At 43.2% G+C, this 25,475-nt stretch overlaps 1 protein-coding gene across 6 annotated transcripts in view; it reads left to right on the top strand.

Moving 5' to 3' along the window:
• LOC129821062 (teneurin-4-like) overlaps positions 1-25,475 on the top strand; it is a 511,923-nt gene that overhangs the window by 452,941 nt on the left and 33,507 nt on the right. For all 6 annotated transcript variants that reach the window (XM_055878317.1, XM_055878316.1, XM_055878314.1 and 3 more), the window contains one exon: positions 2,144-2,344. In XM_055878317.1, the coding sequence (XP_055734292.1) occupies positions 2,144-2,344 (201 nt within the window). The remainder of the gene's footprint in view (positions 1-2,143; positions 2,345-25,475) is intronic.

Here is a 25,475-nt window from a genome sequence, read left to right as displayed (position 1 = left end):
TGTGTCCTCTACTCATCTCTTCTCTCTGTGTCCTCTACTCATCACTTCTCCTCTTCTATCTGTGTCCTCTACTCCTCTCTTCCCCTCTTCTATCTGTGTCCTCTACTCATCTCTTCTCCTCTTCTCTCTGTGTCCTCTACTCATCACTTCTCCTCTTCTATCTGTGTCCTCTACTCCTCTCTTCTCCTCTTCTATATGTGTCCTCTACTCATCTCTTCTCCTCTTCTCTCTGTGTCCTCTACTCATCTCTTCTCCTCTTCTATCTGTGTCCTCTACTCATCTCTTCTCCTCTTCTCTCTGTGTCCTCTACTCCTCTCTTCTCCTCTTCTATCTGTGTCCTCTACTCCTCTCTTCTCCTCTTCTCTCTGTGTCATCTACTCATCACTTCTCATCTTCTCTCTGTGTCCTCTACTCCTCTCTTCTCCTCTTCTCTCTGTGTCCTTTACTCCTCTCTTCTCCTCCTGTGTCCTCTACTCCTCTCTTCTCCTCTTCTCTCTGTGTCCTCTACTCATCACTTCTCCCCTTCTCTCTGTGTCCTCTACTCATCACTTATCCTCTTCTCTCTGTGTCCTCTACTCCTCTCTTCTCCTCCTCTCTGTGTCCTCTACTCCTCTCTTCTCCTCTTCTCTCTGTGTCCTCTACTCATCACTTCTCCTCTTCTCTCTGTGTCCTCTACTCCTCTCTTCTCCTCTTCTATCTGTGTCCTCTACTCCTCTCTTCTCCTCTTCTCTCTGTGTCCTCTACTCATCACTTCTCATCTTCTCTCTGTGTCCTCTACTCCTCTCTTCTCCTCTTCTCTCTGTGTCCTTTACTCCTCTCTTCTCCTCCTGTGTCCTCTACTCCTCTCTTCTCCTCTTCTCTCTGTGTCCTCTACTCATCACTTCTCCCCTTCTCTCTGTGTCCTCTACTCATCACTTCTCCTCTTCTCTCTGTGTCCTCTACTCCTCTCTTCTCCTCCTCTCTGTGTCCTCTACTCCTCTCTTCTCCTCTTCTCTCTGTGTCCTCTACTCATCACTTCTCCTCTTCTCTCTGTGTCCTCTACTTGATCTCTCCTTTTTTCCATCCTTCCTCTCCTCCTCTTCTGTTTTATGAGTTTTGCTGTGAAGGAAGGTTTGTCATTTGCCTGTTTGTAAATCCCCTTTCTGTTCTTCCCAGGGCTCAGAGAGTGCTAGTGGACCTCTCTGTAGATGTCAGCTCGTGTCTGCTTTGTAAGGGTGTAACATGCACTAAACACTAAGCTAGAGCGTTGAATCCCAGTCCCCACTGTGGACGGTTATTGTTCCCCCATGTAGAGATCATTCTCCCCTTGTCCCCTGGCTGTCTGATAGAGATGCCAGGGTGGCCCAGTGGGTGAGGGCTGGAGGCCCGGGGGGACACTGGAAACAGCAGGAGACTGGAGTGACTGTGTTGACTGCCTAACTCTGTCTATCAGTGACTGTGTACCTGAACTCTGTCTATCAGTGACTGTGTACCTGCCTAACTCTGTCTATCAGTGACTGTGTACCTGAACTCTGTCTATCAATGACTGTGTACCTGCCTAACTCTGTCTATCAGTGACTGTGTACCTGCCTAACTCTGTATATCAGTGACTGTGTCGTGGCTTTGTTGTTTTGCTCTCTGTGTGACTATGTCTTCCTGCTCTCTGTGTGACTGTCTTCCTGCTCTCTGTGTTGCATGTGTATCTAATTATCTCTCTCTCTCTCTCTGTCTCTCTCTCTATCTCTCTCTCTCTCTCTCTCTCCCTCTCTCTCTCTCTCTCTCTCTCTCTCTCTCTCTCTCTCTCTCTCTCTCTATCTCTCTCTCTCTCTCTCTCTCTCTCTCTCTCTCTCTCTCTCTCTCTCTCTCTCTCTCTCTCTCTCTGTCTCTGTCTCTGTATATCTCTCTTTCTCTCTCTCTCTCTCTCTCTCTCTCTGTCTCTCTCTCTCTCTCTCTCTCTCTCTCTCTCTATCTCTGTCTCTGTATATCTCTCTTTCTCTCTCTCTCTCTCTCTCTCTCTCTCTCTCTCTCTCTCTCTCTCTCTCTCTCTCTCTCTCTCTCTCTCTCTCTCTCTCTATCTATCTCTGTCTCTGTATATCTCTCTTTCTCTCTCTCTCTCTCTCTGTCTCTCTCTCTCTGTCTCTGTATATCTCTCTCTCTCTTCCAGTGGACTGCCTGGACCCTACCTGTTCCGGGCGTGGGGTTTGTGTACGTGGAGAGTGCCACTGTTTCGTGGGCTGGGGCGGGTCGGGGTGTGAGAACACCAGGGCGTCCTGCATGGACCAGTGTTCTGGACACGGAGCCTTCCTGACAGACACCGGAACCTGCAGCTGTGATCCCAATTGGACCGGACACGACTGTGCCACAGGTCAGTGGCTATCGACGTATATCTTAATATCTCAATTTAATACACAGTGAGTATACCAACTGTTAGGAACACGTTCCGACTATCGAGTTGCATACTCCCCTCTTGCCCTCACAACAGCCACAATTCGTTGGGGGCATGAACTGTACAAGGTGTTGAAAGCGTTCCACGGGGATGCTGGTCCATGTTGACTCCATAGCTTCCCACAGTGATTCTGGTCCATGTTGACTCCAATGCTTCCCACAGTGATTCTGGTCCATGTTGACTCCAATGCTTCCCACAGTGATTCTGGTCCATGTTGACTCCATAGCTTCCCACAGTTGTGTCAAGTTGGCTGGATGTCCTTTGGTTGGTGGACCATTCTTTGATACAAACAGGAAACTGTTGAGCTTGAAAAACCCAGAAGTGTTGCAGTTCTTTACACATTCAAAACGATGCGCTTTTCTTGCCCATATTCACCCTCTGAATGGCACACAGACACAATCCATGTCTCAACTGTCCCATGACTTAAACATCCTTATTTAACCCCGTCTCCTCCCCCCTTCATCTACACTGATTGAAATGGATTTAACAAGTGACATCAATAAGGGAACATAACTTTCACCTGGATTCACCTGGTCAGTCTCTGTCATGGAAAGAGCAGGTGTTCTTAATGTTTTGTATACTCAGTATATCTAATTAGTACTAGACTTAATCCTGTGACTTAATCCACATGTTGTGTGTTACAGCTGAATTCACACACAATACCCCTTAATGACAAAGTGAAAATATGTTTTATATATTTTTGCAAATTTATTAAAAACGAGATACAGAAATATCTAATTTACCCAACTATTCACACCCTTGAGTCAATACTTTGTAGAATAACCTTTGGCTGTGATTACAGTGTTGAGTCGTCTTCAGTATGTCTGTATCAGCTTTGAGTCGTCTTCAGTATGTCTGTAACGGCTTTGAGTCGTCTTCAGTATGTCTGTAGCGGCTTTGAGTCGTCGTCAGTATGTCTGTATCAGCTTTGAGTCGTCTTCAGTATGTCTGTATCAGCTTTGAGTCGTCTTCAGTATGTCTGTAACGGCTTTGAGTCGTCTTCAGTATGTCTGTAACAGCTTTGAGTCGTCTTCAGTATGTCTGTAACGGCTTTGAGTCGTCTTCAGTATGTCTGTAACAGCTTTGAGTCGTCTTCAGTATGTCTGTAATGGCTTTGAGTCGTCTTCAGTATGTCTGTAACGGCTTTGAGTCGTCTTCAGTATGTCTGTAACGGCTTTGAGTCGTCTTCAGTATGTCTGTAACGGCTTTGAGTCGTCTTCAGTATGTCTGTAACGGCTTTGAGTCGTCTTCAGTATGTCTTTAACGGCTTTGCGTCGTCTTCAGTATGTCTGTAACAGCTTTGAGTCGTCTTCAGTATGTCTGTAACAGCTTTGAGTTGTCTTCAGTATGTCTAACGGCTTTGAGTCGTCTTCAGTATGTCTGTAACAGCTTTGAGTCGTCTTCAGTATGTCTAACGGCTTTGAGTCGTCTTCAGTACGTCTGTATCAGCTTTGCACATCTGGATTTGGAGATTTTCTCCCATTCTTTCTCACAGATTTTCAATGTGATTCAAGTATTTTCTTTGTCTGGGCCACTGAAGGCCTTTCACATTCTTGTTCTGAAGGCCATTCCAGCGTTGCGTTGAATCTTCGCCCCCCCGGTATAACGTTGTTTACACTTTGAAGCAGATTCACATCAAGGGTTTTGCCTCTTATTTGGCTTCATGCATTGTTCCCTCGATCCTGACTAGTATCTCAGTCCCTGCTGCTGAAAAGCCTCCCCATAGCATGATGCTGCCGCCACCATGCTTCAAGGTAGGGATGGTGTTAGGTGAGTAATGAGCTGTGCCTGGTTTTCTCAAAGCATAGCGAGTTTTTGTCTCATCAGACCACATAATCTGTTGCCGTCTCAGAGTCTTTCATGTGCCTTTTTCTCAGGAGTGGCTTCAGTCTGGCCGCTCTCCCATAAAAGCCCAGATTGGTGAATTGCTTTAGAGACTGTTGTTCTTCTGGCAGGTTCTCCCATCGCAGCCAAGGATCTATGTCGTTCTGTCAGAGTGGTCATTGGGTTCTAGGTCACCTTCCTGTCCAAGGTCCTTCTTGCCCTAGAGTCTGGGTTGTTCCATATTGTTTTTATGTTCCAATGTTGGAGACCCCTGTGCTCTTGGAAACTTTCAACACTCTAGAAAATAGTTTTATACCCTTCCCCCAGATATATGCCTCGTCACAATTATATCTCTGAGATCTAGTAAACAGTTTCTTGGACTTATATAGTTTCTGCGCTGACATGCACTGTCAACTGGACCTTATATAGACATGTGTGTTACTTTCTAAATCATGTCCAAGACTGTTTTCTGAGGGTCTGTACTCCTGAAGTTGAAGACTGTTTTCTGAGGGTCTGTACTCCTGAAGTGGAAGACTGTTTTCTGAGGGTCTGTACTCCTGAAGTTTTTGTGCTTGCCAGTTAGCTAGCAGTTCTCAGCTGTTAGCAGCCATTTAGCTAGCAGTTCTCAGCTGTTAGCAGCCAGTTAGCTAGCAGTTCTCAGCTGTTAGCAGCCAGTTAGCTAGCAGTTCTCAGCTGTTAGCAGCCAGTTAGCTAGCAGTTCTCAGCTGTTAGCAGCCAGTTAGCTAGCAGTTCTCAGCTGTTAGCAGCCAGTTAGCTAGCAATTCTCAGCTGTTAGCAGCCAGTTAGCTAGCAGTTCTCAGCTGTTAGCAGCCAGTTAGCTAGCAGTTCTCAGCTGTTAGCAGCCAGTTAGCTAGCAGTTCTCAGCTGTTAGCAGCCAGTTAGCTAGCAGTTCTCAGCTGTTAGCAGCCAGTTAGCAGCCAGTTAGCTAGCAGTTATCAGCTGTTAGCAGCCAGTTGGCTATCAGTTCTCAGCTGTTAGCAGCCAGTTAGCAGCCAGTTAGCTAGCAGTTCTCAGCTGTTAGCAGCCAGTTAGCTAGCAGTTCTCATCTGTTAGCAGCCAGTTAGCTAGCAATTCTCAGCTGTTAGCAGCCAGTTAGCTAGCAGTTCTCAGCTGTTAGCAGCCAGTTAGCTAGCAGTTCTCAGCTGTTAGCAGCCAGTTAGCTAGCAGTTCTCAGCTGTTAGCAGCCAGTTAGCTAGCAGTTCTCAGCTGTTAGCAGCCAGTTAGCAGCCAGTTAGCTAGCAGTTATCAGCTGTTAGCAGCCAGTTAGCTAGCAGTTCTCAGCTGTTAGCAGCCAGTTAGCAGCCAGTTAGCTAGCAGTTCTCAGCTGTTAGCAGCCAGTTAGCTAGCAGTTCTCAGCTGTTAGCAGCCAGTTAGCTAGCAGTTCTCAGCTGTTAGCAGCCAGTTAGCAGCCAGTTAGCTAGCAGTTCTCAGCTGTTAGCAGCCAGTTAACAGCCAGTTAGCTAGCAGTTCTCAGCTGTTAGCAGCCAGTTAGCAGCCAGTTAGCTAGCAGTTCTCAGCTGTTAGCAGCCAGTTAGCTAGCAGTTCTCAGCTGTTAGCAGCCAGTTAGCTAGCAGTTCTCAGCTGTTAGCAGCCAGTTAGCTAGCAGTTCTCAGCTGTTAGCAGCCAGTTAGCAGCCAGTTAGCTAGCAGTTCTCAGCTGTTAGCAGCCAGTTAGCAGCCAGTTAGCTAGCAGTTCTCAGCTGTTAGCAGCCAGTTAGCAGCCAGTTAGCAGCCAGTTAGCTAGCAGTTCTCAGCTGTTAGCAGCCAGTTAGCAGCCAGTTAGCTAGCAGTTATCAGCTGTTAGCAGCCAGTTAGCTAGCAGTTCTCAGCTGTTAGCAGCCAGTTAGCTAGCAGTTCTCAGCTGTTAGCAGCCAGTTAGCTAGCAGTTCTCAGCTGTTAGCAGCCAGTTAGCAGCCAGTTAGCTAGCAGTTCTCAGCTGTTAGCAGCCAGTTAGCAGCCAGTTAGCTAGCAGTTATCAGCTGTTAGCAGCCAGTTAGCTAGCAGTTCTCATCTGTTAGCAGCCAGTTAGCAGCCAGTTAGCTAGCAGTTCTCAGCTGTTAGCAGCCAGTTAGCAGCCAGTTAGCTAGCAGTTCTCAGCTGTTAGCAGCCAGTTAGCTAGCAGTTCTCAGCTGTTAGCAGCCAGTTAGCTAGCAGTTCTCAGCTGTTAGCAGCCAGTTAGCAGCCAGTTAGCTAGCAGTTCTCAGCTGTTAGCAGCCAGTTAGCAGCCAGTTAGCTAGCAGTTCTCAGCTGTTTGCAGCCAGTTAGCTAGCAGTTCTCAGCTGTTAGCAGCCAGTTAGCAGCCAGTTAGCTAGCAGTTATCAGCTGTTAGCAGCCAGTTAGCTAGCAGTTCTCAGCTGTTAGCAGCCAGTTAGCAGCCAGTTAGCTAGCAGTTCTCAGCTGTTAGCAGCCAGTTAGCAGCCAGTTAGCTAGCAGTTCTCAGCTGTTAGCAGCCAGTTAGCTAGCAGTTCTCAGCTGTTAGCAGCCAGTTAGCTAGCAGTTCTCAGCTGTTAGCAGCCAGTTAGCAGCCAGTTAGCTAGCAGTTCTCAGCTGTTAGCAGCCAGTTAGCAGCCAGTTAGCTAGCAGTTCTCAGCTGTTAGCAGCCAGTTAGCTAGCAGTTCTCAGCTGTTAGCAGCCAGTTAGCTAGCAGTTCTCAGCTGTTAGCAGCCAGTTAGCAGCCAGTTAGCTAGCAGTTCTCAGCTGTTAGCAGCCAGTTAGCAGCCAGTTAGCTAGCAGTTCTCAGCTGTTAGCAGCCAGTTAGCAGCCAGTTAGCTAGCAGTTCTCAGCTGTTAGCAGCCAGTTAGCAGCCAGTTAGCTAGCAGTTCTCAGCTGTTAGCAGCCAGTTACTGCATTAATTCATTGTAATTCATGGTAACCTCGTAAACAATTATTTAGACCTGATGTTTATTTGAAACAGGTATTTGCTATTAATACGGAGTGTGTTTAATTAAAGTTTTACGCTAGTTTTAAAGTTCAAGATAATTCTTCAAAATGTGGATCCGACTGAGGTAACTGCTGGCTTCCTGTCAGAAATAAACATGAGTGATTATTTTTAATCGTGTGTGTGTGTGTGTGTGTGTATGTGTGGTTATGTCCCCCCCCAAAATGTTGCTGCTTAACATGAAAGCGCCATTTATCCCTATCAACAGAAGTAGGCTTCAGCTCTACTTCTCTACGGCAGCAATCACAAAGTTTGGGTTCTTCTGTCCTTGTCCGATCGCCTTCTCTCTGTCTCTAAACCTCCTCACACATCGGCCTGTGTCCCAAATGGAACACTACTCCCCAATATACAGTAGAACACATTTTTATTTTATTTTTTTACCAGGACCCTTAGGGCTGTCTCTCAAAAGTAGTGCGCTATGTAGGGAATAGGGTGTCATATGGAACACATTAATGGTTTGTTGTGCAGCCAGAGGAAAATGAAGGGCACAAGTAAAGTGAGGATCTTGTCAGGGACATCAGCTGATAACCGTTTCTTTGTGGGGCCGCACAGCCCTCCATGTGCTTGTCAGGGACATCAGCTGATAACCATTTCTTTGTGGGGCCGCACAGCCCTCCATGTGCTTGTCAGGGACATCAGCTGATAACCGTTTCTTTGTGGGGCCGCACAGCCCTCCATGTGCTTGTCAGGGACATCAGCTGATAACCGTTTCTTTGTGGGGCCGCACAGCCCTCCATGTGCTTGTCAGGGACATCAGCTGATAACCGTTTCTTTGTGGGGCCGCACAGCCCTCCATGTGCTTGTCAGGGACATCAGCTGATAACCGTTTCTTTGTGGGGCCGCACAGCCCTCCATGTGCTTGTCAGGGACATCAGCTGATAACCGTTTCTTTGTGGGGCCGCACAGCCCTCCATGTGCTTGTCAGGGACATCAGCTGATAACCGTTTCTTTGTGGGGCCGCACAGCCCTCCATGTGCTTGTCAGGGACATGCTCTAACTTAAGTTAATGCTGCTTCTAAACGGTTTTCTCCCGTTGGTACTAGGCTCAGTGATGATTATGCTGCTTCTTATATGGTGTTGTCTAGTTAGATCTAACCCCTGTGGTGTTGTCTAGTTAGATGTTACCCCTGTGGTGTCTAGTTAGATGTAACCCCTGTGGTGTTGTCTAGTTAGATGTTACCCCTGTGGTGTCTAGTTAGATGTTACCCCTGTGGTGTTGTCTAGTTAGATCTAACCCCTGTGGTGTTGTCTAGTTAGATGTAACCCCTGTGGTGGTGTCTAGTTAGATGTAACCCCTGTGGTGTTGTCTAGTTAGATGTAACCCCTGTGGTGTTATCTAGTTAGATGTAACCCCTGTGGTGGTGTCTAGTTAGATCTAACCCCTGTGGTGTTGTCTAGTTAGATGTTACCCCTGTGGTGTTGTCTAGCTAGATGTAACCCCTGTGTTGTCTAGTTAGATGTAACCCCTGTGGTGTTATCTAGTTAGATGTAACCCCTGTGGTGTTGTCTAGCTAGATGTAACCCCTGTGGTGTTATCTAGTTAGATGTAACCCCTCTGGTGTTGTCTAGTTAGATGTAACCCCTGTGGTGTTGTCTAGTTAGATCTAACCCCTGTGGTGTCTAGTTAGATGTAACCCCTGTGGTGTTATCTAGTTAGATGTAACCCCTGTGGTGTTGTCTAGTTAGATCTAACCCCTGTGGTGTCTAGTTAGATGTAACCCCTGTGGTGTTATCTAGTTAGATGTTACCCCTGTGGTGTTGTCTAGTTAGTTGTAACCCCTGTGGTGTTATCTAGTTAGATGTAACCCCTGTGGTGTTATCTAGTTAGATGTTACCCCTGTGGTGTTGTCTAGTTAGATGTAACCCCTGTGGTGTTATCTAGTTAGATGTTACCCCTGTGGTGTTATCTAGTTAGATTTCACCCCTGTGGTGTTGTCTAGCTAGATGTAACCCCTGTGGTGTTATCTAGTTAGATGTAACCCCTGTGGTGTTGTCTAGTTAGATGTAACCCCTGTGGTGTTATCTAGTTAGATGTTACCCCTGTGGTGTTATCTAGTTAGATGTAACCCCTGTGGTGTTGTCTAGTTAGATCTAACCCCTGTGGTGTTGTCTAGCTAGATGTAACCCCTGTGGTGGTGTCTAGTTAGATGTTACCCCTGTGGTGTCTAGCTAGATGTAACCCCTGTGGTGTTATCTAGTTAGATGTAACCCCTGTGGTGTTGTCTAGTTAGATGTTACCCCTGTGGTGTTGTCTAGTTAGATGTAACCCCGGTGGTGTCTAGTTAGATGTAACCCCTGTGGTGTTATCTAGTTAGATGTAACCCCTGTGGTGTATAGTTAGATGTAACCCCTGTGGTGTTATCTAGTTAGATCTAACCCCTGTGGTGTTGTCTAGTTAGATCTAACCCCTGTGGTGTTGTCTAGTTAGATCTAACCCCTGTGGTGTTGTCTAGTTAGATCTAACCCCTGTGGTGTTGTCTAGTTAGATCTAACCCCTGTGGTGTCTAGTTAGATCTAACCCCTGTGGTGTCTAGTTAGATGTAACCCTTGTGGTGTTATCTAGTTAGATGTAACCCCTGTGGTGTTGTCTAGTTAGATCTAACCCCTGTGGTGTTGTCTAGTTAGATGTAACCCCTGTGGTGTTGTCTAGTTAGATCTAACCCCTGTGGTGTTGTATAGTTAGATCTAACCCCTGTGGTGTTGTCTAGTTAGTTGTAACCCCTGTGGTGTTGTCTAGTTAGATGTAACCCCTGTGGTGTTGTCTAGTTAGATCTAACCCCTGTGGTGTTGTCTAGTTAGATGTAACCCCTGTGGTGTTGTCTAGTTAGATGTAACCCCTGTGGTGTTGTCTAGTTAGATGTAACCCCTGTGGTGTTATCTAGTTAGATGTTACCCCTGTGGTGTTATCTAGTTAGATGTAGCCCCTGTGGTGTTGTCTAGTTAGATGTTACCCCTGTGGTGTTATCTAGCTAGATGTAACCCCTGTGGTGTTATCTAGTTAGATGTAACCCCTGTGGTGTTGTCTAGTTAGATCTAACCCCTGTGGTGTCTAGTTAGATGTAACCCTTGTGGTGTTATCTAGTTAGATGTAACCCCTGTGGTGTTGTCTAGTTAGATCTAACCCCTGTGGTGTTGTCTAGTTAGATGTAACCCCTGTGGTGTTGTCTAGTTAGATCTAACCCCTGTGGTGTTGTATAGTTAGATCTAACCCCTGTGGTGTTGTCTAGTTAGTTGTAACCCCTGTGGTGTTGTCTAGTTAGATGTAACCCCTGTGGTGTTGTCTAGTTAGATCTAACCCCTGTGGTGTTGTCTAGTTAGATGTAACCCCTGTGGTTTTGTCTAGTTAGATGTAACCCCTGTGGTGTTGTCTAGTTAGATGTAACCCCTGTGGTGTTATCTAGTTAGATGTTACCCCTGTGGTGTTATCTAGTTAGATGTAGCCCCTGTGGTGTTGTCTAGTTAGATGTTACCCCTGTGGTGTTATCTAGCTAGATGTAACCCCTGTGGTGTTATCTAGTTAGATGTAACCCCTGTGGTGTTGTCTAGTTAGATGTAACCCCTGTGGTGTTGTCTAGTTAGATGTAACCCCTGTGGTGTTATCTAGTTAGATGTAACCCCTGTGTTGTTATCTAGTTAGATGTAACCCCTGTGGTGTTATCTAGTTAGATGTTACCCCTGTGGTATTGTATAGTTAGATGTAACCCCTGTGGTGTTGTCTAGTTAGATGTTACCCCTGTGGTGTTATCTAGTTAGATGTAACCCCTGTGGTGTTGTCTAGTTAGTTGTAACCCCTGTGGTGTTGTCTAGTTAGATGTAACCCCTGTGGTGTTGTCTAGCTAGATGTAACCCCTGTGGTGTTATCTAGTTAGATGTAACCCCTGTGGTGTTATCTAGCTAGATGTAACCCCTGTGGTGTTATCTATTTAGATGTAACCCCTGTGGTGTTGTCTAGTTAGATGTAACCCCTGTGGTGTTGTCTAGCTAGATGTAACCCCTGTGGTGTTGTCTAGTTAGATGTAACCCCTGTGGTGTTGTCTAGTTAGATGTAACCCCTGTGGTGTTGTCTAGTTAGATGTAACCCCTGTGGTGGTGTCTAGCTAGATGTAACCCCTGTGGTGTTATCTAGTTAGATGTAACCCCTGTGGTGTTGTCTAGTTCGATGTAACCCCTGTGGTGTTATCTAGTTAGATGTAACCCCTGTGGTGTTGTCTAGCTAGATGTAACCCTTGTGGGGTTGACAGAGCCTGAGATACAGATTTGTACAGCTGGGTTCTAAATATACATTTCATTGCAAATACTTTTATATCTGTGCTTGATTGACAATGCCCAGTGCAATAGACCAATAGAATTGTACCAAAAGTTCAATCCCCGCCTCCATCTGTCCAGTGAGGCAGAGAAACCAGTCTTGTTTAGTGAGGCAGAGAAACCAGTCTTGTCTAGTGATGCAGAGAAACCAGTCTTGTTTAGTGATGCAGAGAAACCAGTCTTGTCTAGTGAGGCAGAGAAACCAGTCTTGTCTAGTGATGCAGAGAAACCAGTCTTGTCTAGTGAGGCAGAGAAACCAGTCTTGTCTAGTGAGGCAGAGAAACCAGTCTTGTTTAGTGAGGCAGAGAAACCAGTATTGTCTAGTGAGGCAGAGAAACCAGTCTTGTCTAGTGAGGCAGAGAAACCAGTCTTGTATAGTGAGGTAGAGAAACCAGTCTTGTCTAGTCAGGCAGAGAAACCAGTCTTGTCTAGTGAGGCAGAGAAACCAGTCTTGTCTAGTGAGGCAGAGAAACCAGTCTTGTTTAGTGAGGCACAGAAACCAGTCTTGTGTAGTGAGGCAGAGAAACCAGTCTTGTCTAGTGAGGCAGAGAAACCAGTCTTGTCTAGTGAGGCAGAGAAACCAGTCTTGTCTAGTGAGGCAGAGAAACCAGTCTTGTTTAGTGATGCAGAGAAACCAGTCTTGTCTAGTGAGGCAGAGAAACCAGCCTTGTCTAGTGAGGCAGAGAAACCAGTCTTGTCTAGTGAGGCAGAGAAACCAGTCTTGTCTAGTGATGCAGAGAAACCAGTCTTGTCTAGTGAGGCAGAGATAACTAAAATGAAACATCACATCAGGGAAACGTGATATTCATGTTGAGCATCACTGTATCCCCAAGTCACAGGGCAGCTGGGCCATTTAACCTACACTCACCTCTGATTGACCAAAACGCTCGGAAACAATTGATTACCGATAATATTTAAAACACCAAGCTGTCTTAGTGTACAGAAAAAAAAACTGTCGTTCTGGTGTTTTCTCTCTGCTTTCGTTATGTTCCCACCACGGATGTGATGTTGGTACAGAAGGGGGTCTGAACTTAACCAGGAGCTCTGAAATTAGATTTTAAATGAGGCTTTGCTTGGTGTACAGGACTAGAGTCCCAAATGGCACCCTAGTCGCTATGTAGGGAACATGCTGTCATTTGGGACCAACGCTCACCAGTTCCTTTATGTCCCAATAATATGAAGCAGACATGTTGACCTATTAGGTAATCCTGGGGATTTGGAGGGGAATGGACAGTTAAATTAGTGATGATGGGTGTGCATGATGGGTGTGAATGGTGGGTGTGCATGGTGGGTGTGCATGGTGGGTGTGAATGGTGGGTGTGCATGGTGGGTGTGCATGGTGGGTGTGCATGGTGGGTGTGCATGATGATGGGTGTGCATAGCAGCAGTATGGAATAACTGCATATGGATAGTATACCAGCAGTATAGTATAGCAGCAGTATACTATAGTATAGTATAGTGTAGTATAGTACAGCATAGTATATTAGAGCAGCAGTATAGTATGGCAGCAGTATAATATAGTGTAGTATAGTACGGCATAGTATATTAGAGCAGCAGTATAGTATGGCAGCAGTATAATATAGTGTGATATAGTATAGCATAGTACAGCATAGTATATTAGAGCAGCAGTATAGTATGGCAGCAGTATACTATAGTGTAGTATAGCATAGTACAGCATAGAATATTGGGGCATCAGTATAGTATGGCAGCAGTATAATATAGTATGGTATAGTATAGCACAGCATAGTATATTAGAGCAGTGGTATAGTATAGCAGCAGTATAGTATGGCAGCAGTATACTATAGTGTAGTATAGCATAGCACAACATAGTATATTAGAGCAGCAGTATAGTATGGCAGCAGTATAATATAGTATGGTATAGCATAGTACAGCATAGTATATTGGGACATCAGTATAGTATGGCAGCAGTATAATATAGTATAGTATAGCATAGTACAGCATAGTATATTGGGACATCAGTATAGTATGGCAGCAGTATACTACAGTATAGAATAGCATAGCACATCATAGTATATTAGAGCAGCACTATAGTATGGCAGCAGTATAATATAGTATGGTATAGTTTAGCATAGTACAGCATGGTATATTGGGACATCAGTATAGTATGGCAGCAGTATACTATAGTATAGTATAGCATAGCACAGCATAGTATATTAGAGCAGTGGTATAGTATAGCATCGTAGCAGTATATTATAGTATAGCATATTAGAGCAGCAGTATAGTATAGTAGCAGTATAATATAGTATAGTAGCAGTATAGTATAGTATATTATAACATAGCATATCCGAGCATCGTTATAGTATAGCAGCAGTGTAATATAGTATAGTGGCAGTATAGTATAGCATGGTATATTAGAGCAGCGGCATAGTATAGCAGCAGTATAATATAGTAACAGTATAGTATAGTATATTAGAGCAGCATTCTAGTATAGTAGCAGTATAACATAGTATAGTAGCAGTATAGTATAGCATCGTATATTAGAGTAGCAGTATAGTGTGGTAGCAGGATAATATAGTATTGTAGCAGTATATCATAGTATATTAGAGGGACAGTATAGTAGCGGTATGGTATGGTACAGTACAGCAGCAGTATAATATATTATCGGTATAGTAAAGCATAGTAGCATTATAGTATAGTTTGGTAACAGTATAGTTCGGGATCGGTATAGTACAGTAACAGTATAGTATAGCTGCAGTATAGTAACATGTTATGTGTGCTACAGTATAGTGCAGTAGCAATATAGTATAGTCTAGCAGCAGTATAGTTTAGCAGCAGTATCGTATAGCTGTATTGTAGTATAGTAACACCATAGTATAGTATAGTATAGCGGCGGCATAGTCTAGTATAGCAGCGTTATATTATGGTAACATGATATTATAGTATAGTAGCAGTATATCATAGTATATCATCAGTATAATAGTGGTATGGTATATCATCATTATAGTACACCAGTGATATAGCAGCAGTATATTATAGCAACATGATATAATAGTGTAGTATAGTAGCAGTATATCATAGTATAGCATCGGTATAATAGTGGTATAGTATACCATCATTATAGTATAGCAGCAGTATATTATAGCAACATCCTATAATAGCATAGTATATTAGCAGTATATCATAGTATATCATCAGTATAATAGTGGTATGGTATATCATAATTATAGTACACCAGTGATATAGCAGCAGTATAGTATAGTGGCAGTATAGTATAGTATAGTGGCAGTATAGCATAGTATAGTGTTGGCATGGTATAGCGCGACCATTATAGTATGGTCGTGGTATAGTATAGCGTCAGTATAGTATAGTATAGCATCGGTATAGTATAGTACGGTGTTGGTGTAGTATAGCATCATTATATTATAGCATGGTTGTGGTATAGTGTAGTGGCAGTATAGTATAGCGGTGGTTTAGTATAGTATTGTGTCGGTATGGTATAACAACATTATATTATAGTATGGTAGCAGTTTAGTACAGTGGCAGTATAGCAACCATATAGCATATCAGTAGTATAGCAGCAGGATGTTATAACATAGTAGCAGAATAGTATAATGGCAGTATAGTATAGCACAGTAGCAATATAATATAGCAGTACAGTATAGCAACAGTATAGTATTACATCAGTATAGTATAGTATAACATCAGTATATTATAGCAACAATATAGCAAGTATAGGATAGCAGTGGTATATTGTAGTATCATGGCAGTACAGTATAGTGACATTATAGTATAGTACAACAGCATTATAGTATAATATAGTAGCAGTATAGTATAATATAGTAGCAGTATAATATAACATAGTAGCAGTATAGTATAATATAGTAGCAGTATAGCATAGTATAGCAGCAGTATGGTATAGTAGCATTATAGTACAGTGCAGTGACATCGGTGTAGTATATTATAGTAGCAGTATAGCATAGTATACCAGCAGTGGAGTATAGTATATCAGCAGTATAGTACAGTGTAGCATCATTATGGTAAAGTATAGTGACAGTATAGTATAGTATAACATCTGTATAGTATAGCAGCAGTATAGTATAGTATAACCGTGTTATAGCATAGTAGCAGTATAGTGCATTACAGTAGCAATGGGGTATTATAGTAGCAGTATAGTATAGCATCATTATAGTACAGTACAGTAGCATCAGTATAGTAAAACAACAGTATAGTATAGAATAGTACATTACAGTAGCAGTATAGTGCAGTACAGTAGCAACAGGGACAGGGACAGCAGTATAGTACAGTACAGTAGCAGTACAGTACAGTAGCGTCAGTATAGTATAGTAGCAGTATAGGAAAGCAGCATTATAGTATAGAATAGTACAGTACAGTAACAGTATAGTGCAGTACAGTAGCATCCTAGGCAGCATTATAGTACAGTACAGTAGCAGTACAATACAGTAGCAGCAGTAGCCACAGTATAGTACAGTACTGTAACAGTATAGTACAGTACAGTAGCAGCATTAGCAGCAGTGTAGTACATTACTGTACCATTATATTGCAGTACTGTGGCAGTATAGTACAGTACAGTAGCAGTATAGTACAGTACAGTAGCAGCAGTAGCAGCCATATATTACAGTACAGTAGCAGTATAGTACAGTACAGTAGCAGCAGTAGCAGCCATATATTACAGTACAGTAGCAGTATAGGGCAGTACAGTCACATCGGTATAGTACAGTACATTGGCAGTATAGTACAGTACAGTAACAGTATAGTACAGTACCGTTGCAGTATAGTACAGTACAGCAACAATATAGTACAGTACAGTAACAGTATTGTACAGTAGCAGCAGAGGCAGCAGTATATTACAGTACAGTAGCAGTATAGCAGCAGTAGCAGCAGTAGATGTGTTATTCCTTACATTGTTAGCCCAGATCGTTTTTTGTGTTATTACATAAAGCTGAAAATAACTTTTGGATATCAGAGAGGTGTTAACTCACCAGCATTACAACCAGAAATATGGCAATTAAACTTACCCCAGAGGCTTCTCCAAGACGCTGCCAGCGGAGAAGAGGTATTCGGAGTGAACTTGTAGTCCGACTCAGGAGGTGTGTGCACCATCCACCACTTCCGAGTATATTACTGTCTGATGTTCAGTCCCTGGACAATAAAGTACACGAGCCCAGGGTGAGGATGCCCTTCTAGAGAGACATCAGGGACAGTAACATACTCTGTTCATGGAGCCATGGCTCTCTCCGGATATACCGAACCTGTCCATACAGCCAGCTGGGTTCTCTGTCCGTCATGCAGACAGGAATAAAGAACTCTCAGAGAAGAAGAAAGGCTGTGGTGTATGTTTCATGATAAACTACTCATGGTGTGATTGCGATAACGTACAAGAACTCAAGTCCTTTTGTTCATCCGACCTAGAATACTTCACAATCAAATGCCGACCGTATTACCTCTCAAGAGAATTATCTTATTATCTCAGCCATGTATATTCCCCCTCAAGCCGATACCACGACGGCCCTCAAGGAAGTAATAGTAGTAGTAGTAGTAGTAGTAGTAGTAGTAGTAGTAGTAGTAGTAGTAGTAGTAGTAGTAGTAGTAAAAGGGGTAGTAGCAGCGGTAGTAGTAGTAGTAGTAGTAGTACTAGTAGTAGTAGTAGTAGTATTAGCAGTAGTGGTAGCAGTAGTTGTAGTATTCACAGTAGCGTTAGCAGTAGCGACAGCAGTTGTTGTAGTAGTATTAGCGGGAGCAGTAGTATTAGCAGTAGTAGTAGTTGTAGTTTTAGCAGTAGTGGTAGCAGTAGCGACAGCAATAGTAGTAGTAGAAGTAGTAGTAGTATTAGCAGTATCGGTAGTATTAGTTGTAGTATTAGAAGTAGCGGTAGCAGTAGCAGCAGTGGTAGTAGTATTAGCAGTAGTGGTAGTAGCAGGAGTAGTAGTAGTAGTAGTAGTAGTAGTAGTAGTATTAGCAGTAGCAGTATCGGTAGCAGTAGTAGTATTAGCAGTAGTAGTAGCGGTTGCAGTAGTAGTAGTATTAGCAGTAGCGATAGCAGTAGCGGTAGCAATAGTAGTATTAGCAGTAGCGGTAGCAGCAGTAGTAGTATTAGCAGTAGCGGTAGTAGTAGTAGTAGTATTAACAGTAGCGGTAGCAGTAGAAGTAGTAGTATTAGCAGTAGCGGTAGCAGCAGTAGTAGTGGTATTAGCGGTAGCGGTAGCATCATAGCTCTGCTCTTTATATTACAATATCTCAGCTCCTTCCTGGAGGCTAAAGGGCTTTATTTTTTAGCTGTTTCAGCAGATGATATGATGCTGGGGCGAGAGCTAGGCTGTCTGATGGTTGTACGAGTGTCAATCGTCCCGGATATCACCCTATTCTTGGTATATGGACCCTAGTCAAAAGTAGTGCACTATAAAGGGAATATGGTGCCATTTGACACAGAGCAGGAATGGGTAAATGGGGGCTTTGTAGCTGTCTTGTCTCTCTTGCCTCTGCTTGTGGAGCTAGTACTGGTCCCTGACAATCTCTAACCACTCATCATCACCTGTTCTCTAACTCATCACCACCTGTTCTCTAACTCACCACCACCACCTGTTCTCTAACTCACCATCACCACCTGTTCTCTAACTCATCACCACCTGTTCTCTAACTCACCACCACCACCTGTTCTCTAACTCATCACCACCTGTTCTCTAACTCACCATCACCACCTGTTCTCTAACTCATCACCACCTGTTCTCTAACTCATCACCACCTGTTCTCTAACTCATCATCACCACCTGTTCTCTAACTCATCATCACCACCTGTTCTCTAACTCATCATCACCTGTTCTCTAACTCATCATCACCTGTTCTCTAACTCATCACCACCTGTTCTCTAACTCATCACCACCTGTTCTCTAACTCATCATCACCTGTTCTCTAACTCATCATCACCTGTTCTCTAACTCACCATCACCTGTTCTCTAACTCATCATCACCTGTTCTCTAACTCATCACCACCTGTTCTCTAACTCATCACCACCTGTTCTCTAACTCATCAACACCTGTTCTCTAACTCATCATCATCCCCACCTGTTATCTAACATATCACCTGTTCTCTATCTCATCACCACCTGTTCTCTAACTCACCATCACCTGTTCTCTAACTCATCACCACCTGTTCTCTAACTCATCATCACCTGTTCTCTAACTCATCATCACCACCTGTTCTCTAACTCATCACCACCTGTTCTCTAACTCACCACCACCACCTGTTCTCTAACTCATCACCACCTGTTCTCTAACTCATCAACACCTGTTCTCTAACTCATCACCATCACCACCTGTTCTCTAACTCATCAACACCTGTTCTCTAACTCATCAACACCTGTTCTCTAACTCATCATCACCTGTTCTCTAACTCATCAACACCTGTTCTCTAACTCATCACCACCTGTTCTCTAACTGTGCATCACCTGTTCTCTAACTCATCATCATCACCACCTGTTCTCTAACTCATCACCACCTGTTCTCTAACTCATCACCACCTGTTCTCTAACTCATCATCACCTGTTCTCTAACTCATCATCACCTGTTCTCTAACTCATCACCACCTGTTCTCTAACTCATCATCACCACCTGTTCTATAACTCACCACCACCTGTTCTCTAACTTTTCATCACCTGTTCTCTAACTCATCATCACCTGTTCTCTAACTGTTCATCACCTGTTCTCTAACTCATCACCACCTGTTCTCTAACTGTTCATCACCTGTTCTCTAACTGTTCATCACCTGTTCTCTAACTCATCATCACCTGTTCTCTAACTGTTCATCACCTGTTCTCTAACTCATCATCACCTGTTCTCTAACTCATCATCACCTGTTCTCTAACTCACCATCACCTGTTCTCTAACTCATCATCACCTGTTCTCTAACTCATCACCACCTGTTCTCTAACTCATCATCACCTGTTCTCTAACTCATCATCACCTGTTCTCTAACTCACCATCACCTGTTCTCTAACTCATCATCACCTGTTCTCTAACTCATCACCACCTGTTCTCTAACTCATCACCACCTGTTCTCTAACTCATCAACACCTGTTCTCTAACTCATCATCATCCCCACCTGTTATCTAACATATCACCTGTTCTCTATCTCATCACCACCTGTTCTCTAACTCACCATCACCTGTTCTCTAACTCATCACCACCTGTTCTCTAACTCATCACCACCTGTTCTCTAACTCATCATCACCACCTGTTCTCTAACTCATCACCACCTGTTCTCTAACTCACCACCACCACCTGTTCTCTAACTCATCACCACCTGTTCTCTAACTCATCAACACCTGTTCTCTAACTCATCACCATCACCACCTGTTCTCTAACTCATCAACACCTGTTCTCTAACTCATCAACACCTGTTCTCTAACTCATCATCACCTGTTCTCTAACTCATCAACACCTGTTCTCTAACTCATCACCACCTGTTCTCTAACTGTGCATCACCTGTTCTCTAACTCATCATCATCACCACCTGTTCTCTAACTCATCACCACCTGTTCTCTAACTCATCACCACCTGTTCTCTAACTCATCACCACCTGTTCTCTAACTCATCATCACCTGTTCTCTAACTCATCATCACCTGTTCTCTAACTCATCACCACCTGTTCTCTAACTCATCATCACCACCTGTTCTCTAACTCACCACCACCTGTTCTCTAACTTTTCATCACCTGTTCTCTAACTCATCATCACCTGTTCTCTAACTGTTCATCACCTGTTCTCTAACTCATCACCACCTGTTCTCTAACTGTTCATCACCTGTTCTCTAACTGTTCATCACCTGTTCTCTAACTCATCATCACCTGTTCTCTAACTGTTCATCACCTGTTCTCTAACTCATCATCACCTGTTCTCTAACTCATCACCACCTGTTCTCTAACTCATCATCATCACCTGTTCTCTAACTCATCATCACCTGTTCTCTAACTCATCACCACCTGTTCTCTAACTCATCATCACCTGTTCTCTAACTCATCACCACCTGTTCTCTAACTCATCATCACCACCTGTTCTCTAACTCACCACCACCTGTTCTCTAACTCATCACCACATGTTCTCTAACTCATCACCACCTGTTCTCTAACTCATCACCACCTGTTCTCTAACTCATCACCACCTGTTCTCTAACTCATCATCACCTGTTCTCTAACTCATCATCACCTGTTCTCTAACTCATCACCACCTGTTCTCTAACTCATCATCACCACCTGTTCTCTAACTCACCACCACCTGTTCTCTAACTGTGCATCACCTGTTCTCTAACTCATCATCACCTGTTCTCTAACTCATCATCACCTGTTCTCTAACTCATCACCACCTGTTCTCTAACTCATCATCACCACCTGTTCTCTAACTCACCACCACCTGTTCTCTAACTGTTCATCACCTGTTCTCTAACTCATCATCACCTGTTCTCTAACTGTTCATCACCTGTTCTCTAACTCATCACCACCTGTTCTCTAACTGTTCATCACCTGTTCTCTAACTGTTCATCACCTGTTCTCTAACTCATCATCACCTGTTCTCTAACTGTTCATCACCTGTTCTCTAACTCATCATCACCTGTTCTCTAACTCATCACCACCTGTTCTCTAACTCATCATCATCACCTGTTCTCTAACTCATCACCACCTGTTCTCTAACTCATCATCACCTGTTCTCTAACTCATCATCACCTGTTCTCTAACTCATCACCACCTGTTCTCTAACTCATCATCACCTGTTCTCTAACTCATCATCACCTGTTCTCTAACTCATCATCACCTGTTCTCTAACTCATCATCACCTGTTCTCTAACTCACCATCACCTGTTCTCTAACTCATCATCACCTGTTCTCTAACTCATCACCACCTGTTCTCTAACTCATCACCACCTGTTCTCTAACTCATCAACACCTGTTCTCTAACTCATCATCATCCCCACCTGTTATCTAACATATCACCTGTTCTCTAACTCATCATCACCTGTTCTCTAACTCATCATCACCTGTTCTCTAACTCATCATCACCTGTTCTCTAACTCATCATCACCTGTTCTCTAACTCATCACCACCTGTTCTCTAACTCATCATCACCACCTGTTCTCTAACTCACCACCACCTGTTCTCTAACTCACCACCACCTGTTCTCTAACTCATCATCACCTGTTCTCTAACTGTTCATCACCTGTTCTCTAACTCATCATCACCACCTGTTCTCTAACTCACCACCACCTGTTCTCTAACTCATCATCACCTGTTCTCTAACTCATCACCACCTGTTCTCTAACTCATCATCACCACCTGTTCTCTAACTCATCACCACCTGTTCTCTAACTGTTCATCACCTGTTCTCTAACTGTTCATCACCTGTTCTCTAACTCATCATCACCTGTTCTCTAACTGTTCATCACCTGTTCTCTAACTCATCATCACCTGTTCTCTAACTGTTCATCACCTGTTCTCTAACTGTTCATCACCTGTTCTCTAACTGTTCATCACCTGTTCTCTAACTGTTAATCACCTGTTCTCTAACTGTTCATCACCTGTTCTCTAACTCATCATCACCTGTTCTCTAACTGTTCATCACCTGTTCTCTAACTGTTCATCACCTGTTCTCTAACTGTTCATCACCTGTTCTCTAACTGTTAATCACCTGTTCTCTAACTGTTCATCACCTGTTCTCTTTCAATGCCTGTAGGTTTTAATTTGCTATTATTTCTCCTCACACGCTGAAGAAGCTTTGTTTACAAGGTCTTACAGTGAGAATGGTTACCATGCGGACTTTTTTCTCACTGTGCTGCACTGTGTTGTGCTGCGGATCGTCCGATTGTCCAGAGTTACTGAGCGTTCTGCCTACAGCCTGTAAACATATTTATCAAGTTAGGGAGGATTCCACCTCTCTACTCCCTCATCCGTCACTTCTCACTTCCAGCTGAACAGTTGTGTCCCAGTCTGTTTGGTAGTTCCAATAATAGATCTCACTGCTACTAAAGTATGTTGGCAGTTTCTTGTTTTCTCGCCATATTCTCACAGTGTCGACAGTTTGAGACTTCCTTCCAAATGCCACCCTAATCCCTATGTAGTTCACTACTTTTGACCAGGGCCCATAGGACTATATACAGTGTAGGGCCCATAGGGCTCTGGTCAAAAGTAGTGCACTATATAGGGATTAGGGTGGCATTTTGGAGGCTGTCTGAGATTTAAATTAATTACCAGCCCTTCTGCTTCTCAGTGTAGAAATGGAGTCAAAAGATAACTGATCAGTTGAATGAAGGCAATACATTCATTAGAAACCTTTAAATCCATGTAGAGTTGCCTCAGTCATTCATGTGCAAAGCTGTCATCAAGGCAAAAGGTGGCTACTTTGAAGAATCTCAAATATAAAATATATTTTGATTTGTTTTAATACTTTTTGGGGGTTACTATTTGATTCCATAATTTGTTATTTCATAGTTTTGATGTCTTATCTATTATTCTACAATGTAGGAAAATAGTACAAGTAAAGAAAAACTCTGGAATGACTAGGTGTGTCCAAACTTTTGACTGGCACTGTATATATTATTTAAAACATCGTTTTGAGGTGGACAGCAAGAATGAACAGCTTGGGCACTTCACCAAACAGCATGTATATTGATGCTGAAAGAAAAACAAGATATACACCCATTTAGCAAGTGGGACATTTCATTATTGTGTTGTTGACATTTCATTATTATGTTGTTGACATTTCATTTTTATGTTGTTGATATTTCATTATTGTGTTGTTGACATTTCATTATTGTGTTGTTGACATTTCATGATTGTGTTGTTGACATTTCATTATGTTGTTGTTTACATTTCATTATTGTGTTGTTGCCATGTCATTTTTATGTTGATATTTCATTATTGTGTTGTTGACATTTCATTATGTTGTTGTTGACATTTCATTATTGTGTTGTTGACATTTCATTATGTTGTTGTTGACATTTCATTATTGTGTTGTTGACATTTCATTATTGTGTTGTTGACATTTCATTATTATGTTGTTTACATGTCATTATTGTGTTGTTGCCATGTCATTTTTATGTTGACATTTCATTATTGTGTTGTTGACATTTCATTATTGTGTTATGTTGACATTTCATTATTGTGTTGTTGACATTTCATTATTGTGTTGTTGACATTTCATTATTATGTTGTTGACATTTCATTATTGTGTTGTTGACATCTCAGTATTGTGTTGTTGACATCTCATTATTGTGTTGAACTATTAATCAGTATTAATAATGTTGTGCTTTGAGAATGTACAGTATAATTCCCTAACTAAGTAATAAGGCTGTGTGTTATAATAAGTCGGTTGATGTACCAACCAAGGCTTTTATCTCAGGCGGTGATGCAACCGGTCAGGATGCTCTTAATGGTGCAGCTGTTGGACTTTTTGAGGATATGGGGACCAATGCCAAGTCTTTTCAGTCTCCTGACTGGTTGCATCACCGCCTGGTTTGGCAACTGCTCGGCCTCCGACCGCAAGGCACTACAGAGTGTAGTGCGTACGGCCCAGTACATCACTGGGACCAAGCTTCCTGCTATCCAGGACCTCTATACCAGGCGGTGTCAGAGGAAAGCCCTAAAAATGGTCAAAGACTCCAGCCACCCAAGTCATAGACTGTTCTCTCAGTACCGGAGCGCCAAGTCTAGGTCCAAGAGGCTTCTAAACAGCTTCTACCCTCAAGCCATAAGACTCCTGAACATCTAATCAAATGGCTACCCAGACTATTTGCATCCCCCCCCCCCCCCCCCCCCCCTCACGCTGCTCTGTTATTATCTATGCATAGTCACTTTAATAACTCTACCTACATGGACATATTACCTCAATTACCTCGACACATTGACTCTGTACCGGTACCCCCTGTATATAGTCTCCACATTGACTCTGTACCGGTACCCCCTGTATATAGCCTCCACATTGACTCTGTACCGTAACACCCTGTATATAGCCTCCACATTGACTCTGTACCGGTACCCCCTGTATATAGCCTCCACATTGACTCTGTACCGTAACACCCTGTATATAGCCTCCACATTGACTCTGTACCGGTACCCCCCCCCCCCCCCCCGGTATATAGCCCACCTGTTGTATTCAGCATTTCACTGTAAGGTCTACTACACCTGTTGTATTCAGCATTTCACTGTGAGGTCTACTACACCTGTTGTATTCAGCATTTCACTGTAAGGTCTACTACACCTGTTGTATTCAGCATTTCACTGTAAGGTCTACTACACCTGTTCTATTCAGCATTTCACTGTGAGGTCTACTACACCTGTTGTATTCAGCATTTCACTGTAAGGTCTACTACACTTGTTGTATTCAGCATTTCACTGTGAGGTCTACCTACACCTGTTGTATTCAGCATTTCACTGTAAGGTCTACTACACCTGTTCTATTCAGCATTTCACTGTGAGGTCTACTACACCTGTTGTATTCAGCATTTCACTGTAAGGTCTACTACACTTGTTGTATTCAGCATTTCACTGTGAGGTCTACCTACACCTGTTGTATTCAGCATTTCACTGTAAGGTCTACCTACACCTGTTGTATTCAGCATTTCACTGTGAGGTCTACCTACACCTGTTGTATTCAGCATTTCACTGTAAGGTCTACCTACACCTGTTGTATTCAGCATTTCACTGTGAGGTCTACCTACACCTGTTGTATTCAGCATTTCACTGTAAGGTCTACTACACCTGTTGTATTCAGCATTTCACTGTAAGGTCTACTACACCTGTTGTATTCAGCATTTCACTGTAAGGTCTACTACACCTGTTGTATTCAGCATTTCACTGTGAGGTCTACTACACCTGTTGTATTCAGCATTTCACTGTGAGGTCTACTACACCTGTTGTATTCAGCATTTCACTGTAAGGTCTACTACACCTGTTGTATTCAGCATTTCACTGTGAGGTCTACTACACCTGTTGTATTCAGCA

Source organism: Salvelinus fontinalis, chromosome 23 (genome assembly GCF_029448725.1).
Source record: "Salvelinus fontinalis isolate EN_2023a chromosome 23, ASM2944872v1, whole genome shotgun sequence".
Classification (NCBI taxonomy): Eukaryota; Metazoa; Chordata; class Actinopteri; order Salmoniformes; family Salmonidae; genus Salvelinus; species Salvelinus fontinalis.
Note: the sequence above shows the minus strand (reverse complement) of the source record. Positions and strands in the feature narration are given on the sequence as shown.